Source organism: Chanos chanos, chromosome 3, assembly GCF_902362185.1.
Source record: "Chanos chanos chromosome 3, fChaCha1.1, whole genome shotgun sequence".
Classification (NCBI taxonomy): domain Eukaryota; kingdom Metazoa; phylum Chordata; class Actinopteri; order Gonorynchiformes; family Chanidae; genus Chanos; species Chanos chanos.
The window spans coordinates 24,951,887-24,966,708 of record NC_044497.1 but is presented as its reverse complement, the minus strand read 5'-3'; the positions used below and the strand labels follow the sequence as shown (position 1 = coordinate 24,966,708).

Below are 14,822 nucleotides of genomic sequence, written 5' to 3'. Positions count from 1 at the left end.
TAGATAACACGCATGTATATGCGAAATTGTATATCCGATTATATTACATGTGTGAGCGTGTCACATATACTGTAGCTGCCAGCGTTTGACGTATGAGAGAGGGTCAGCAAAAAGTTTCAAATAAGAATGAAACGGCTCGTCTTATTTAAAACGGACAAAATATCCTTAAACGGTTCCGTACAAGTGGTTTATTATTTTCGAAATAGTTTCGCCGTCAAGGAGAGTTCAGGACAAATTAAAAACGTAAACGGCTCTAAAATCTGTCAGGATCTGTTAAATTGGTTGGAATCCATCGCGGCAGTGATAAGTAGCAATGGCCAGTTATACTGACTCTTTTACCTCTAACCGTAGCTATCGTAACTGTAAAGTTACTAAAATTAATGCACGCACGACTCCAACCACTCACCCCCAGCCGCACATACACGCGCGCGCGCAGTTTACCGTTAACAATGTTCTGCTCACTTACTGAGAGCTATCTGACACTAAGCAAAAGATTGTCTAATTTAAAAGTTTGTAAAAGCACAGTGATATTTGCATAACCTACTCATATTTTTATGGCCTTGAGTTATGTTTTATTATTAATTGTTTAAACCATTCATCTAAAACAGTTAAGCTCAAATTTATCTAAACCTGGTATAGTAACACGCACGTCCAGCCCCTTAGATGCAAGTGATCTGGCCCGGCTTTTAAAAGAGCCTTGTTGCAGGGTAAGGATTGGGCTGTATTTTTGGAACAGTGCTCGGATCTGGTAGCCTTGTTGGGACTGTTATAACATTTCCAACAGCACCAAGTGCGCGGAGATAGCAAAGAGGGGAGACAGGGAATGGGGACAGGGCCGTCTGTCGAGCCACTCTGAAAACCATGAAAGATCACTGGCTTGACAAATTATAAAAAAAGAGAGAGAGAGAGAGAATAAGGGAACGTTGCTCAGTGTAACCTGTAACAAAATGAAGTAATTTTCCCTACTTTAAGTAGACTCAGCAACTACATCGCTTGGATTTGACGCAAGTTCATAACAAATTTGACAGTCTGACTGATGCAGGGAGAAAAACTCTTTATATGAGCGGATATTTCGTGCGGTGAAATAGATTTACGTTACAAGCAATGATACAGCTTCAAAAACGAGGATTGCAATTTTGAGGATACCAATAATGATTTTAAAAGTTTACGAGGATATAATTTTAATAACATCTTTTTAATACTTCACAATTTTGAGAGTCTTTGTATTCAGCAGTTTCTCTGAAGAGTATGAGCGGAGGTCGCTTTGAGTTTGACGATGGCGGGGCATACTGTGGTGGTTGGGAAGGTGGCAAAGCCCACGGGCATGGAATTTGCACTGGACCGAAAGGACAGGGGGAGTTCTCGGGCTCCTGGAATTACGGATTTGAGGTGGTCGGAATTTACACTTGGCCAAGTGGAAACACATACGAAGGATATTGGTCTCAAGGCAAGCGCCATGGTTTGGGAGTTGAAACTAAGGGACACTGGGTCTACAAAGGAGAGTGGACTCACGGCTTCAAGGGTAGATATGGCACGCGCATTAGCCTCGGCAGCGGGGCGAAGTACGAAGGTACTTGGAATAACGGATTACAAGATGGATATGGAACAGAGACATATGCTGATGGAGGTAAGATTGCAGGTCTCTTTCCGTATATAAACTGCATCCCTCCCAGTGACAACGTGCAATAAGTGTCAGTTTCTTAGGACTTGGATGTGATCTTTAAGACAGTTACTATGTGTGCGATCAAGTGTAATGTTAATGCAGGGTTCACACTGAAATGTGCCATTGTGCATTGGGGTTGGTCTCCAAGACATCTGTAATGTCTTGTTCTCACTAGACAGCGTCTGGTTCTTTGACTGAAAACTCGTAGTTTCGCCTATATGAGCAGCCCGCTAACACAGAACCCTAGCGTCGCCACAGATGGTTCACTGGTGTAGAGCCCATTGCTGGCATATGCCAAAGGAAGATGACAGAGGGATACACGTTAGTTGTCATCAGTCCAGTATCTTGTAGTGTGGCACAAAAGAAGATTCCTTTTTTGGTCTGAAACCAAGTAGTGGCTTTTGGCGCGGGGGGGGGGGGGGGCAAAACAGAGTTTATGCTTTGACGATGTTGATTTGTACAGACAGAAGTTTGCTGTCAAAGATGAACATGGATGTACCGCATCTTTCACATGGTGAGATCTTTAGATCACTGCCCTGCTATAAAGACTCAGAGGGAGACGGGGTGGATGTATTGACCTGTATAGACATTAGGAAGTGCTTCAGTCTCTTGTCTCAGGTGTGTCCAACTTTTCCAACTCTACCACTTTGATGCAAAAACTAGGATTCATTTACTCTTGCACAGAACACGTTACCTAAATGTCTCTCTCCCACACACGTCTTTAAGCTTCAAAAGTAAGATTCCAGACTGACTGATGTATTCACTTGAGTGAACAATGTAAAGACCACTTCAGTCTGTGATTGGACCACTTGAAAAGAACACACCATATCCAGACTATGTTTGAGCTCCCGTAGCTGACTCATCATATTTGGTGGTAGTCCATACTGGAGAAGAAGCAATACTATGTGTAAGGGCATATTTAATTAAATAAAGAATTAGACGGCAGTGTTCTTTTGGCCTGACTCTCTCTCTCTCTCTCTCTCTCTCTCTCTCTCTCTCTGGGCTGATGGAACTCAGACATGTGTTGCTTGAGAGGACATGAACATGATCATTGTGGACATAAATAACTGCACGTGGTTTAGTGTCCGTTACTCCAGAGGTAGACATCAGTACATTGCTGTCCACTGAAGTGAGCTCATGGAACAATGAAAATGAATCAACTCTGTCAGTGCTTGCCCTTGCATGCATTCTGATGAAAGGGAGCATTCTGTCTGGTCATATTTAATGTTCTATTCATGTTAGCACCTCTGGGAATGGACGTTTGAAACTTCTACATGCATTATGCATGTGTTAAACAATGCTATGGGTTTCCTTTTGATTTCAGCATAAAGTCTCAAAGAATCCAGTATGTTCAGATCCAGCTATCTGCTCATGTTAAAATCAGTGCTAACAGCAGTGAATTACAGAGATGTAGATTGTCATGTGTTTAAACACAGTCCCACATACAGAGATGTTTGGCTTTATTCTTTTACACATCTGAAGTGGTTGTCCACTGTTGTCTCTTTGTGGGCTTTTATCCCTATCACATGTTCTTAATTCCAGCCAGGAAAAAAAGAAGAGTAAAATTAGCAATTCTTCTCTCACACTGAACACACTAGGCTGGGAGGAAGCACTGAAAACATGTGTCCCTCAACTGTGATTCTTTACCACTGTGCCTTGATAATATACATGAATATCCATCATTGGTGATCTTTCAGTGATATGTTTATTCATTATCCTCATTACCCAACAGAGCATCCTTTTGTGTGAGTAAGTTGACAGTTGACAGTGTATTACACTGTTTTCACTCTTTCCTGTGTCTTTCAGGCACTTTCCAGGGGCAGTTCACAGGCGGCATGCGGCATGGTTACGGTGTGCGTCAGAGTGTCCCCTATGGTATGGCGGCAGTTGTGCGTTCCCCTCTGCGTAACTCACTTACCTCCCTGCGCAGCGAGCACAGCAATGGTACTCTGCTGCAACAAGATGTCCCGGTCATCACCACCACCAACGCGGCAGGCCAGGAGACTGTGGTTACCCCTTCCACTCCCATAGGCCCAGCCCGTGGTGGTTTTGCCCTCACCCTGCAGGTGGACCCAGAAGCCGTCAAACCAAAGAAGAAGGGTCTGTTTCGCCGTGGTTCACTGCTGGGGAAGCTGAAGAAGTCTGACTCACGTACCTCGCTTTCCAGCCAGAAGAGCAAGATCAGCTTCTTACGCAGCGAATCTGCCCTCAGCTCCACTGCCAGTGACGCCAACTCCACCATCAGCCTGGGTGAGAGCGAGGGTGAAGGGGAGGGCCAGGAATTCCCTCCGGTGGAGGCTGATATTGATGCCACCACCACCGAGGTCTACATGGGGGAGTGGAAGAACGACAAACGCTCGGGCTACGGCATCAGTGAGCGCTCTAGTGGCTTGAAGTACGAAGGAGAATGGCTTGACAACCAGCGACATGGCTATGGCTGCACCACCTTTGCAGAAGGTGGCAAAGAGGAAGGCAAGTACATGAACAACATGTTAGTGAAGGCAGTGAAGAAGAGGATGATCCAACTGAAAGGCACAAAGATAAAACAGAAGGTGGAGCGCAGCGTGGAAGGAGCACAGCGGGCAGCTGCCATCGCCAAACAGAAGGCGGAAATCGCTGCCTCCAGGTCAGTAGTTGATGATGTTGGCCATTTTAACACAGTTTTCAGGGAACCTTGTGTAGGTTTCCAAGAGGTTCTTGTTTATCCACACCTCAGAGGAGCACAGTTTCAAAGATAACTCATGTAAACATGTCTTCAGGCAATGAAGGAAAGCCACTGTTTTGAAATTAGTAGAGAGTACTGCAGCATGAGATGTGAAGTGGTTATCTTAAATAAAGATCTTGTGCCATAGATGGTTGAGGCTGAAGCCGATGTAATACAAGTAAGAGATCTTTTTTTATTTGCTGTGGTATATTTTAGAGGAAACTCTTTATGGGAAAATGGGTTGAAATAGCCACTGGGTTTATTTAAAACTCATTAGGAATATGCTTTTTTGTCCTTGTTACTTTTGGAACATTGTGATATCAGAAGAGACAAATGATCCTATCGTACTTAACAAGCTGTTGCTTTGTTGTGTATTTTATGTCTAAGGCAGCTTACAGTTTTTGACAAATAGTTACAATCTCACAGCTGTTTTGTGTTTGTTTAACTTTCTTGTTTCACTGTTGAGGGTATGCTTGTTGAATATTCATGCATTTATCATTTTGGCAACACCAAACTTGTTTCCTGTGACAGTAAATTCCATGCGAATGAGCTCAGCCAGGGTTCCCTTTATGGGCATGTGCATCGCACTCTATTGTAGTTTGGGAAGGATAAAGCAGGAATTACTGTCAAATTCACTGAATGAGACCAGTACACTGCAGAAGATCCCAGCTACAACATTTTTGGACTCAACTGTTTACTGTTGAATGTCCTGTGTTGGCAGAGCAAAATTTTCACTAGTATATTTCTGAGGAGGTCCATTTTGACTGCATTGTGTCTACGAGTGGATTGTGATTGTTGCTTTTTAAATAACAAGCATTAAATGGCCTGTTGTGGGTTTTTTTTTTTAAATTCATATAATTGAGGTGTCACATGCCCACATTGAGCAGTCAGACAAAGGATTACACAAGACATGATCATAAGTTAATAAATAGCTTTGTTAATTATATGTTAATTATAATAGTTCACTATATAATTTAATTGGGTAAGTTAACTATAAAAGTCACACAGTGGATATTTGACAATCTAAACCAGATGCTTCCAGAATCAGAATCTGAGTCTGAATCACTATACTGGCCAAGTGAGTTTGCACATACAAGGAATTTGACTTGGCAAATTGCTCACAGTGCCACCTTTAACCATATTATATAAAAAAAGAGAAACCAAATGAAAAAAAAAAATTACAAAATTGATAAATGATATGTAACTATTTCCCAATGAAATGGGCATAGGATGGAAATTGTGCAATTTTAACTAAAATTAGGAGCAGTTATTTTGTCAAGTTGGCGCATAGGATCTGTAGTTTCCCACAGTATTTCCATTATTTTCATTTACTTTGTGCAGTTTTTGTGTCCTGCTGTATATACCCAGGGCTAAAATGAGAAAGTGTTCCATGATGCTGATGAGGACAGACTAGTCATGCCTTGGTTTGTGCATGGCCTTACAAGGAAGGAAGTTTTTATCAAAGCCAGAACACCTGAAATTAGCCCTTTGTTTATAACAGTAAGAATCCCAATGATGAACAACAGATCCTGTCAAGGGTAGATAGAAATCTAAATATTTTACCTCTGTAGACAAGTACAATTAGCAGTGTCAGTGGCTTGTGGCTCCCTACATCACATCCACTGCCAGGCCTAGCCACAAAGACTCCAGGAATAAACATGAGGAACAGTCAAGAGCCTATGCACGTAGTGAGACACAAAGATTGCCTGGATTCTGCATCCCAAAGGCTTTAGTTTTTGGTGGTCTCAGGCTGGAAACTGGTATTTGTCATGTCATTTCACAAGGCATAAAAAAAAACATTGATCAAATCTAGTTTAGTTTCTTTAATGGAAAGATCACTAAGAGGTCACTTTCTCAGGTAAAGCAATGTCTGCTCTTCTACACTCTCCTTATGTAACATACACTTAAGTATGATCAGATTTCACAGTGTGACAGAAACTGGGAACAGCAGGAAGCTAATCAAAAATATTCATTTGTACCTGTTGTGAACCACATTTGTGATCCTGTCAGTGCCCAAATAAACTTTCCTTCTGACCCAGGGGTTGAGTGACCATTGTGGTGAAGTCACAGATAAAAATACTTGGCAAGCTGCTCATTGAGAGCCGGGCACAGGTTAACAGCGCTGCCTCTGACATTGAGTGTTTTGAGTTTGAGGCTGGTCCGGGGGCCGAGTCTCAGCGGAGGCCAAGGAAGTACTGGGTGTAAATGACGCACATAAGCCCAGTGTCAGTAAGGAGGCCTGTCTAAATAAGGACAGGCAGTGTTGCTGCCTCACAATCGCAGAGGCATGCAGCAGCTGATAGCTCCCTTCAGGCCCGTCTCCTCAGCCACCCGCACCGACGTGTTTCTGCACCAAGTTTTAAGGAGATATAATTCAACTCATTTCCGGAGTCGTAGAAAAACAGACTTAAGCGATTGTACACTAATGCCAAAAGATGGCATATGCATTTATCCCTTCTTAGAACCCTCCAACTGTGAACTGGTGTTGTTTCAGGGTTATACTAGTTCAGGACACAGAAATGTTACACAGAAATGTAAAACTGTGAAAGTTTACATGGATGGAAGTTTTTTTTGCTTCTCTTTAAAACATTGCCCAATCTTATAGGCTTCAGTGAAGCCCTGCTTCAGCAGGGGGTGTCAGAATGATTTGGAGGATATAAATATTGTAGAGGCAGTAAACTTGTGAAATGCCTGGTAGTATATACATATCCAACACCCAAGCACAGTCCTGTACTCACACACCATCACTCACTATCACACACTATCACTCTCTGCCACTACAGCACATTACAGATAAATATCAACACACACACACAGAGTAGCACTGACACAACCGTCAATAATAAAAGCATATCCAAAACATACCAAGGGCTCTTTCTCACCGGAAAATTTGTTTTCCAAATGTCTGTTCAGTGACATTTGTGGTTATTTTAAAGTAAATCCAACAAGACATAGATTAATCAAGGGAAACACAGAAAGAATACAGGAAGCAGTCCCACTGAAACAGTAGTGTAAAATGAAGATGTTATCAGTACAGTTCAGACTGAAGCAGTATGCAGTAAGCTTACAGTTTTGTTGACTCTTAATGGTTTTACTGGTGAACGTTTGTCTGTCAGGTCAAACAGAAATGCCATCACAGGGCATACGCCTTAGTTTCAGAACATCAATCACTGATGCCCATCGTGAGTGTGTCCTCTCAACGCTGCGTTCTAACAGTAAATGTTGTGCTAAAGGCTTATCTGTCGTCACGCAAGAGCAAGACTGTGACATGACACAAAGCAGACCAGTCAGGATGAGTCAGGAGACAAAATGTCTATATTTTTATGTGTACATGTAAAGCAACATCTGTCAAAAAGTGAAGAAACTGTTTTTTTGCTCTCTTATTGCTGTATGACTGCAGTAAAAGGATAGGCACTTTTAAGTCAGGTGGTTGATTAGACCTGTCAGAGTCATTGTGCTGTTGTGTGGGAACCAGACCAGCGGGCTCCCTTATGATCAGATATTTGGGATATGATCCTTGTCATGCTGGGGAGATTTAATTCAGTAAAATATCCAATGCTTCTTGAACAGTTTGATGTTTGAAGTGACTCAAATCAAAAGTGGCCCGCTATGCGGATTTGAACAGTTGCATTTGGGTAACACTGTGGTGTAATGAGGGAGGCAGAGTGTTTGTGTGTGTGTGTGTGTGTGTGTGTGTGTATATGTGTGTTCATTTCAGTGAACTGTGGCAAGTAGTCTGTAGCAAATGCCATCTGTCAAAGATCTCTCCGCCTACCATTTGGCAGTCCAGCAATCCAGGCAGCCATTTTAACCAAACAAGCTCTACGCCACCATAGTACCAGTCAAAACACTCAGCTTATCCATTCTACACCAGTTTGCCAGGCAGTTGTAATGTTTTTCCCCATATTTTGCCATTGTCTCTTGTTATGTGAGCAGAGCATTGTAGCTTTATTTCCATGCTGTTGACTGCATACAGACAAGATGCGACAAAGCCGGCCCAAACATTTTGCAGTCCATTTAAATTATGAATGAAACATGCGTATTAAAGTTCGTTTCTACTTAGTTTCAGTAAAAGCTTAATCTAGAGGAAGTTCAAGCGTAGAAGTGGAGGCTGTTGCATTGAACAGTTAGCTATTTTCTCAACTAGCCTTCATCAGCAATCTTTCAACCAAATGCCTCCAGAGAAGATCCCCAAAGATGGATGGTTGAATTAAAGTAGACAGGTGCTCATTTAGGATGTTCCGCAGGGACAACTGAACTTTTCTAATAGTTCCATTGGGAAGTGGCTCCTCTATGGATTCTTCAAGTGGATGTGACTATTTTCAGCCCAGTGTAACTTTACACTATGTCAAGCACTCACAGAGCCCTGATCCAAGTCTGCAATGAGGACTGAACTCCTGTACCTCCACTACACAGAAAATCAAAAAGATTGGTGTGTGATAAGGAATTGGAACACACTTTCAGGAATTTTTAGAAGTCTTCTTTAAAAAAAAAAGGTCTTTATTATGCATAAAGTAGGCCGTATGGGTTTCTGAAAACATTGTTTTAGTGAGCTAAAGAACTTTCCAGAGTTTCAAGTTGTCTGTAATGTAATATCGATCTTCACACTTAATGGGGTGCTGTATACTTTAAAACTATTGATTTACTCATTGTATTTTAAGAAATGAGACAGAGAAATATTGTGTACAAAGCGTAATTCTTAAGTGTACAAAATTTGGTAGAAATGTTTGAATTTCTAAACCATGGTAATTTCTACAACGCACTACTCTTCATGCATGCTAATCATGTGTAAATGTATTAACAAAAGAAGATGAGAACTGAAGGCAGTGTTTTTGTGTGTTGCAGGTGTCCTCTGCATAGCTGTAACCGTATCTTATTTTCAGACTGTTAAAAGGGTAATTTATGTCTGTTCTAGCTCAATGGTTGAAGAGGACACCATCTCCTACTAATAATACTACTCAGCCATGCGACCTCAACCATGCATCTTGCCAACATTTTCAAGCCATACTATCAGCCTTGCTTGTGTTGTACTAGATCTGAGTTGAGAGACCATTCATAGAATAAAAAAAATGTCTTTGGGGCTTTAATTGTACTCCGCCTGTTACGGACAGGGCTGTGTACAGAATGGGAACTCTTAAATGTAGGGGATGTGCACATGGCTTTTTTTAGTCCAGACAACTGCTAACCTAAGTCTCCAAATACAGACAAGACGAAACAGCCTCGCTGAGCTCAAGTTGTGTACAGCGGTGATGCCAGCAACTCCAATACAAAACATAAACATAACATAAATAACATAAAATGACCTCAAGGGGGAAAATTGTTGTTGTTCTGCCAAAAGCAGGATCATATGTATGTCACATTTTACTTTGAATCTTTATCTGTAGGGAACATCTGTATCTGTAGTATCGGAATTTCGACGTGTCTGTCTTATTAGGTCTGGTAATTTAAAGAGCTTTTGTCACCGTTGCTGTGAACCGCAGAAGCCAGACACTTAAATCAGAGAGCTCATGTGTCAGGAACTGTCCTTTTTAAGAGCCACACTGAATTAATGCCATACGAGATTACATTTATGGGTTTGTTGATTCTCTCCAAGTGTGTGTTTAGTTTTGTTTTGTTTTGGGTTTTTTCATAGATTTGTTTTTGTCATGAAGGTCTGGTTACAGCTAGTAAGTGTTTTTGAAAACAACATAAACAAGCAAGAAAGCAAGACTACAGCACAATGCAAGGATTATGTTATGATTGCATTATGGTATGACTGAAGTATTATGCTATAGATTTTCAATACTATGTACCCCAATTTTATATCCCACCAGTTCAAAAACCCAAAGCACCCATGTTCCTCTCATAAAACAGTAAATACCTGATAGTTATTGCAATGTTAATCCAGGTATAACACATAGAACAATTTTTCTCTTAACCACAAAATAACATTTTTACAGAGTGATCTGTTTTCTCTTGCAGGACAGCTCATGCTAAAGCTAAAGCAGAAGCAGCTGAACAGGCTGCCCAGGCTTCCAACGCTGAATCCAGCGTCGCCAGGATGGTCGCCAGGGAGCTCTCACCTTCCTTCTATCAACCAGGTACATACCAGTTTACCACACTATGACAGCTGCAAAGCCCTCACACTCACAGGAAGAGTAAGATGCTCAGTGAAATGAATAACTGTATGCACCATGAGCTGGTCTTTGGGTGAGTTATGCCAGTGCATTGAACATGAAGCTGAAAGATGGTCTGAATGACAGAGACAGAGAGAAATACGTGTTTAATGGCTCTAGCACCATGCTGTAAATATCTGTTTGCTGATTCAGCAGATCTTGTTCTGAAGCTCACCCCAAGGGTAGTCACATTTTGAATGGCTAAAAAAAGGCACGTCCGACAGGGGGGCTGAAGGATCGTATCGCTGCCTTTGAGCTGCGATGCAAAGCAGTCAGATGTGACCCTGTGGCTTGTCCTGACTGAAAAGAAGAGTGTAACTCCTCTTCTTTTCTGTTCATAGACAAATACCATCTTGTCATGTAACAACTGGTGTGAAATGTCCAAGGCAAAAACTGTAAATCATGTAACCCAAATTCCACTCTGTGTCCCACAATACAAAGTCAGTCAGTGAGAGTGGGTAAGCAGCTAGTGTTAACATCAGGTTTTTCACTAGACGTTTACATGGGTATTTAGTCAATACTGTGAATTGAATTCACTTGATTTTCCACCACAATATTTCAAATGAACTGTAATGATTGAGGACATCAAGAAAAGTTAGATATTCCATTGTAAGTAATTTGTAACTAGTATAACCAATATGATGTGCATCACATTACACAAAGTAAACAGTATCTCTCCTTGTGACTAAATTAATTAAAGAAAATAGGTCTTCTGTCTTTACTACTCAGACGTGGTCTTGTGGTGCAGTTTCAAAACGACAGTCTATGGGTTGACCAAGATATATGAATTTGTAAATGAGTGTAGTGATACCCATACATGTCTATGTATGTCCACAGACTGATCTTAACATATGACTGTTTTTTTTTTGGCACCGATGAATAAATTAAGGTGTAACAAATTTTCTTATGTCAGTGACAGCTGTTGAGTGTTGTCCCCTCCGACTGACTTCAGTGGATACATTACGAGAGAGTGGACCATGTAAAGATTAAGAGGCCCAAATATAAATATAGACTTGAGTCACAGTCCTAAAATCCACCACTGTCTACAACTTCAATTATCTCATCAATATTAGCACACTTAATCAGGCAAAAGGGAGCCTTGGAAACAGAGTCTGTTGTTATGCTCACAGCTCTGCTGGTACAGCAGATAACACTACTTGTGAGTCAGTTATTTGAGCAGCAGATAACACTAGTGGCGAGTCAGTTAATTGAGCAGTAGATAACACTAGTGGTGAGTCAGTTATTTGAGTAGCGTCAATCTTGGTCTTGAGAGGATTTACTTTGTCACCTGGAGTAACGAAAGCACAGTGTAGAAATCTTAAGTTATGATAGCACAGCCTAGAAATCTTGTTGTTAGACATGACAGTACAGGGCAGTGCACATTTAGCTGAACAATTTAAGAAAACGGTTGCAAATTTTTATCAAATGAATTAAATTTAACAGGAAATTTAAATGATTTGTTTGAAGACCTTGGTGAAATGTTTGAGTTTTTATTGTCCTGTGCCGCTTCATCAATCTTAGCACGATTTTACACACATTGCTTTGCACCATTAGCACCATTCTACACACATACTTATTTAATATTTGTGGCAAACATGAAGTAAATTTTAGCAACACATATATATGTGTGCGGATGTGTGAAATGTCCTGCGTAAAAGCACTTAAGCCCAACAGCTCTATGAAATCACTTTTGATATCACAGTAAAGCAGCTTTGTGTCATTATATGTTCAACAGGCCCAGAGTACCTTAAGAAACGAGCCCTGCAGGAGATTGTGGAAAGCAATGAGAATGCAGACACGGTGATGCATGAGCCACTTTTAGCTGAGGAGTCTCCACCAACACCTCCAGAGAGCCCTTCTGCACAAGAAATGGACAGCCTGAGACCGAATTCTACTCCGGCCCGCACCCCGTCCCCAACCCCTGGCATCACCCCTCCAGAGTCCCGACGCTCCAAACAGAGCTCCAGCAAAGAAGACTCCCATCTCCTGAGCCCCGGGAGCTGGAATGGAGACAAAACCAGCCGGGGTAGTGGTAGCAGGGGCAGCAGCCGGGCAGGTAGCCGACCAACCACTCCATCCTCTGCACCTGCTTCAGCTGCTGCCCCTGCTGCCATGGAGGACCGGCCTGCTTCCAGCAACCGAGGCCCATCGCGCACCCCGAGCCGCCAGAGCACCAAGGCCGAACAAGGCTCTGACTTGGAGATCATGCCACTGCAGAAGATGGACTTGGAACCCAAGGAGGCTGAAGCAGCCCCAGCCACTCCAGTAAGGACCAGCCTCGTCTCCACCACAGACGAAGAAGAGCCTCCCCGCCCTCCCTCTAAAGTATCTTCCAAAGCAGTCACCCCTGAACCCAAGGCGGCTGAGCCCAAACATAGAGCTGAATCTGTCCAAGAGCGCCCCCACTCTGGTGTGGAGAGCGAACCAGTACTTAAGGCTGAGGTCAAGGAAGAAAAGAAACCAGCTAACAAAGTGGAACACAAACTGCCACCAAAACGAGAACCCAGCCCAGCACTAAGAGCTACCCCCAAGCCTGAGCACAAACCAGTGCTTAAACCAGAACCTAAAGCTGTTGCCAAGCCAGCTGTCAAACCAGCAACTAAAGCTGAGTCTAAAAGTGAGATGAGGCAGAGGCTTGTAGTCAAAGCCCCCAGTGAAGTGCTAGAGGCCACAGAGGTGGATGAGGTAAGACCACTCAAACTCACTCCCACTCAGACACAGTCAGGTAGTGTTAGAGGCATTCCTTTATGAAGCAGTTTAACATACTTCATTTCCCCAAACCTCTCACCTCTCATCCCCCCAAAGTTAACACATTAAAGTATTTCTTTGTTAGAAATGTAAGGTGTCTTTTTTTGCTTCTTTCTGCAGCAAAAGGCTATGTTTATAAGAAGTACAGTAAAATTCAGATACATGGCTTAGTGTGAGATCAAGTTTGGACTGGCAATATATAATTTTAATGTCATTTTACTTAATTCCCAGCTCCCACAAAGTATACTTAATATCTCAAAATAGGTTTGAATTACTGCTGTATCAAATAACTAGCACTACAATGTAAGCCATGATACTGGAAACATCAGGAAAACAAGTGGATGATTTATCCTGGTTTCTATTACATGCTGATCTCTGTTTATCCCCCACAACCAGACCTTCCATCTCAGCCAACATGTCCTCCCCAGTCTTACAGGATAATTACCCAGCGCTCAGTGTTTATACTCTCTTACAAACAGTTCCATGCTCAGCGTAATTGTGTTTTCATAGCTATTTCTTCAGATACAACTGGGAATTCCACCACTGACCTTTCAGTTTTCAGATTATTTTGGGCTATTAGTTTGAAGCTGAAAATTGTTAAACATCAACCTAGAGAGCAAAAAAAACCCATAAATGCAATTGATTTTATGATCTTAGGGCAGTTTTTAAAAGCTAACTTTCATGGACACTTGTCAGGATAAACTGTGTTACTTGTGAGATTTAGCATTCTGATTAAGTAAAATCTGGACAAGAAAATTATACCCAAAGTTGGATAAATAGTAGTAGTATATTGTGAACATCTATTGGTGTCCAGTGTTATTCAGCATTATAAATTTCAGAGGAGAATTATGAAACTCTGTTTCTGTTTGTATTTGACAATGGATGGTACCCACACTCAACATGTTACAACAAACCCCTGTTTCAATGGTACATGAGTTTTTTAGATAATCTCAGTATGACTTCTATGCCATAATTATAGGTTATCCACAAGTGTAGAGAGTCTAGTGTCTGGTTTCAGCTGTCGTGGAGATTGGACATGTTGTAGGAGGGGGTCTTCATTCCTGCACAGAGCAGCCCCCCAGTGTTGAGTGCTGAATGCTGCTCAAACGGGTACAGATGACACCGCCAGATTGTGTTCCTTGAAATTTAGTCCTGGCTCTAATCCCCTGACTGCTTTTTTTCAGAGTCAGGCAGGCTGATGTAAGACTGCCCCTCCTCAAGACATTCCTATCCTCAAAGAGGCTTTTTACATCCCTTTCTAGAAATCCAATCACCTGTAGCTTCAGTGTTGTCTTTGAGTTTATAGTCAAACTCGTAATTTCTTCTATTAATTTCTTTAGTGAACCCTGAAAAATGAATCCTACTGAGTAATATAAAATTGATGGTTTGTTCTTTTTAGCAAGTTACCAAATCACATGGTCTTGTGTTGTTTTTTCTCCAGGGGCCTAACACAATCATGATTTCCATGGTCATTCTGCTGAACATTGGTCTGGCTATTCTCTTTGTTCACATCCTGTCCTGAGACAAAGATGCCTTAGGTAAGATTAAAAAA

General features: G+C 41.8%; 1 protein-coding gene across 1 annotated transcript; it reads left to right on the top strand.

Annotated features, from left to right (window-relative positions):
* Positions 1-1,248: 1,248 nt before the first annotated feature.
* On the top strand, positions 1,249-14,792 carry jph2 (junctophilin 2). Its single transcript, XM_030769258.1, has 5 exons — positions 1,249-1,627; positions 3,470-4,289; positions 10,329-10,447; positions 12,258-13,207; positions 14,712-14,792. Exons 1-5 carry the CDS (start codon positions 1,249-1,251, stop codon positions 14,790-14,792), a joined length of 2,349 nt encoding a protein of 782 aa, XP_030625118.1.
* The last annotated feature ends 30 nt before the right edge of the window (positions 14,793-14,822 follow it).

Excerpts from the sequence above, each read along its gene's own strand:
- jph2 (XM_030769258.1), top strand. The coding sequence starts at position 1,249 with ATGAGCGGAGGTCGCTTTGAGTTTGACGATGGCGGGGCATACTGTGGT. Across the intron at positions 1,628-3,469 it reads AGAGACATATGCTGATGGAG|GCACTTTCCAGGGGCAGTTC; the intron begins GTAAGATTGCAG and ends TGTGTCTTTCAG. Across the intron at positions 13,208-14,711 it reads AGGCCACAGAGGTGGATGAG|GGGCCTAACACAATCATGAT; the intron begins GTAAGACCACTC and ends TTTTTTCTCCAG.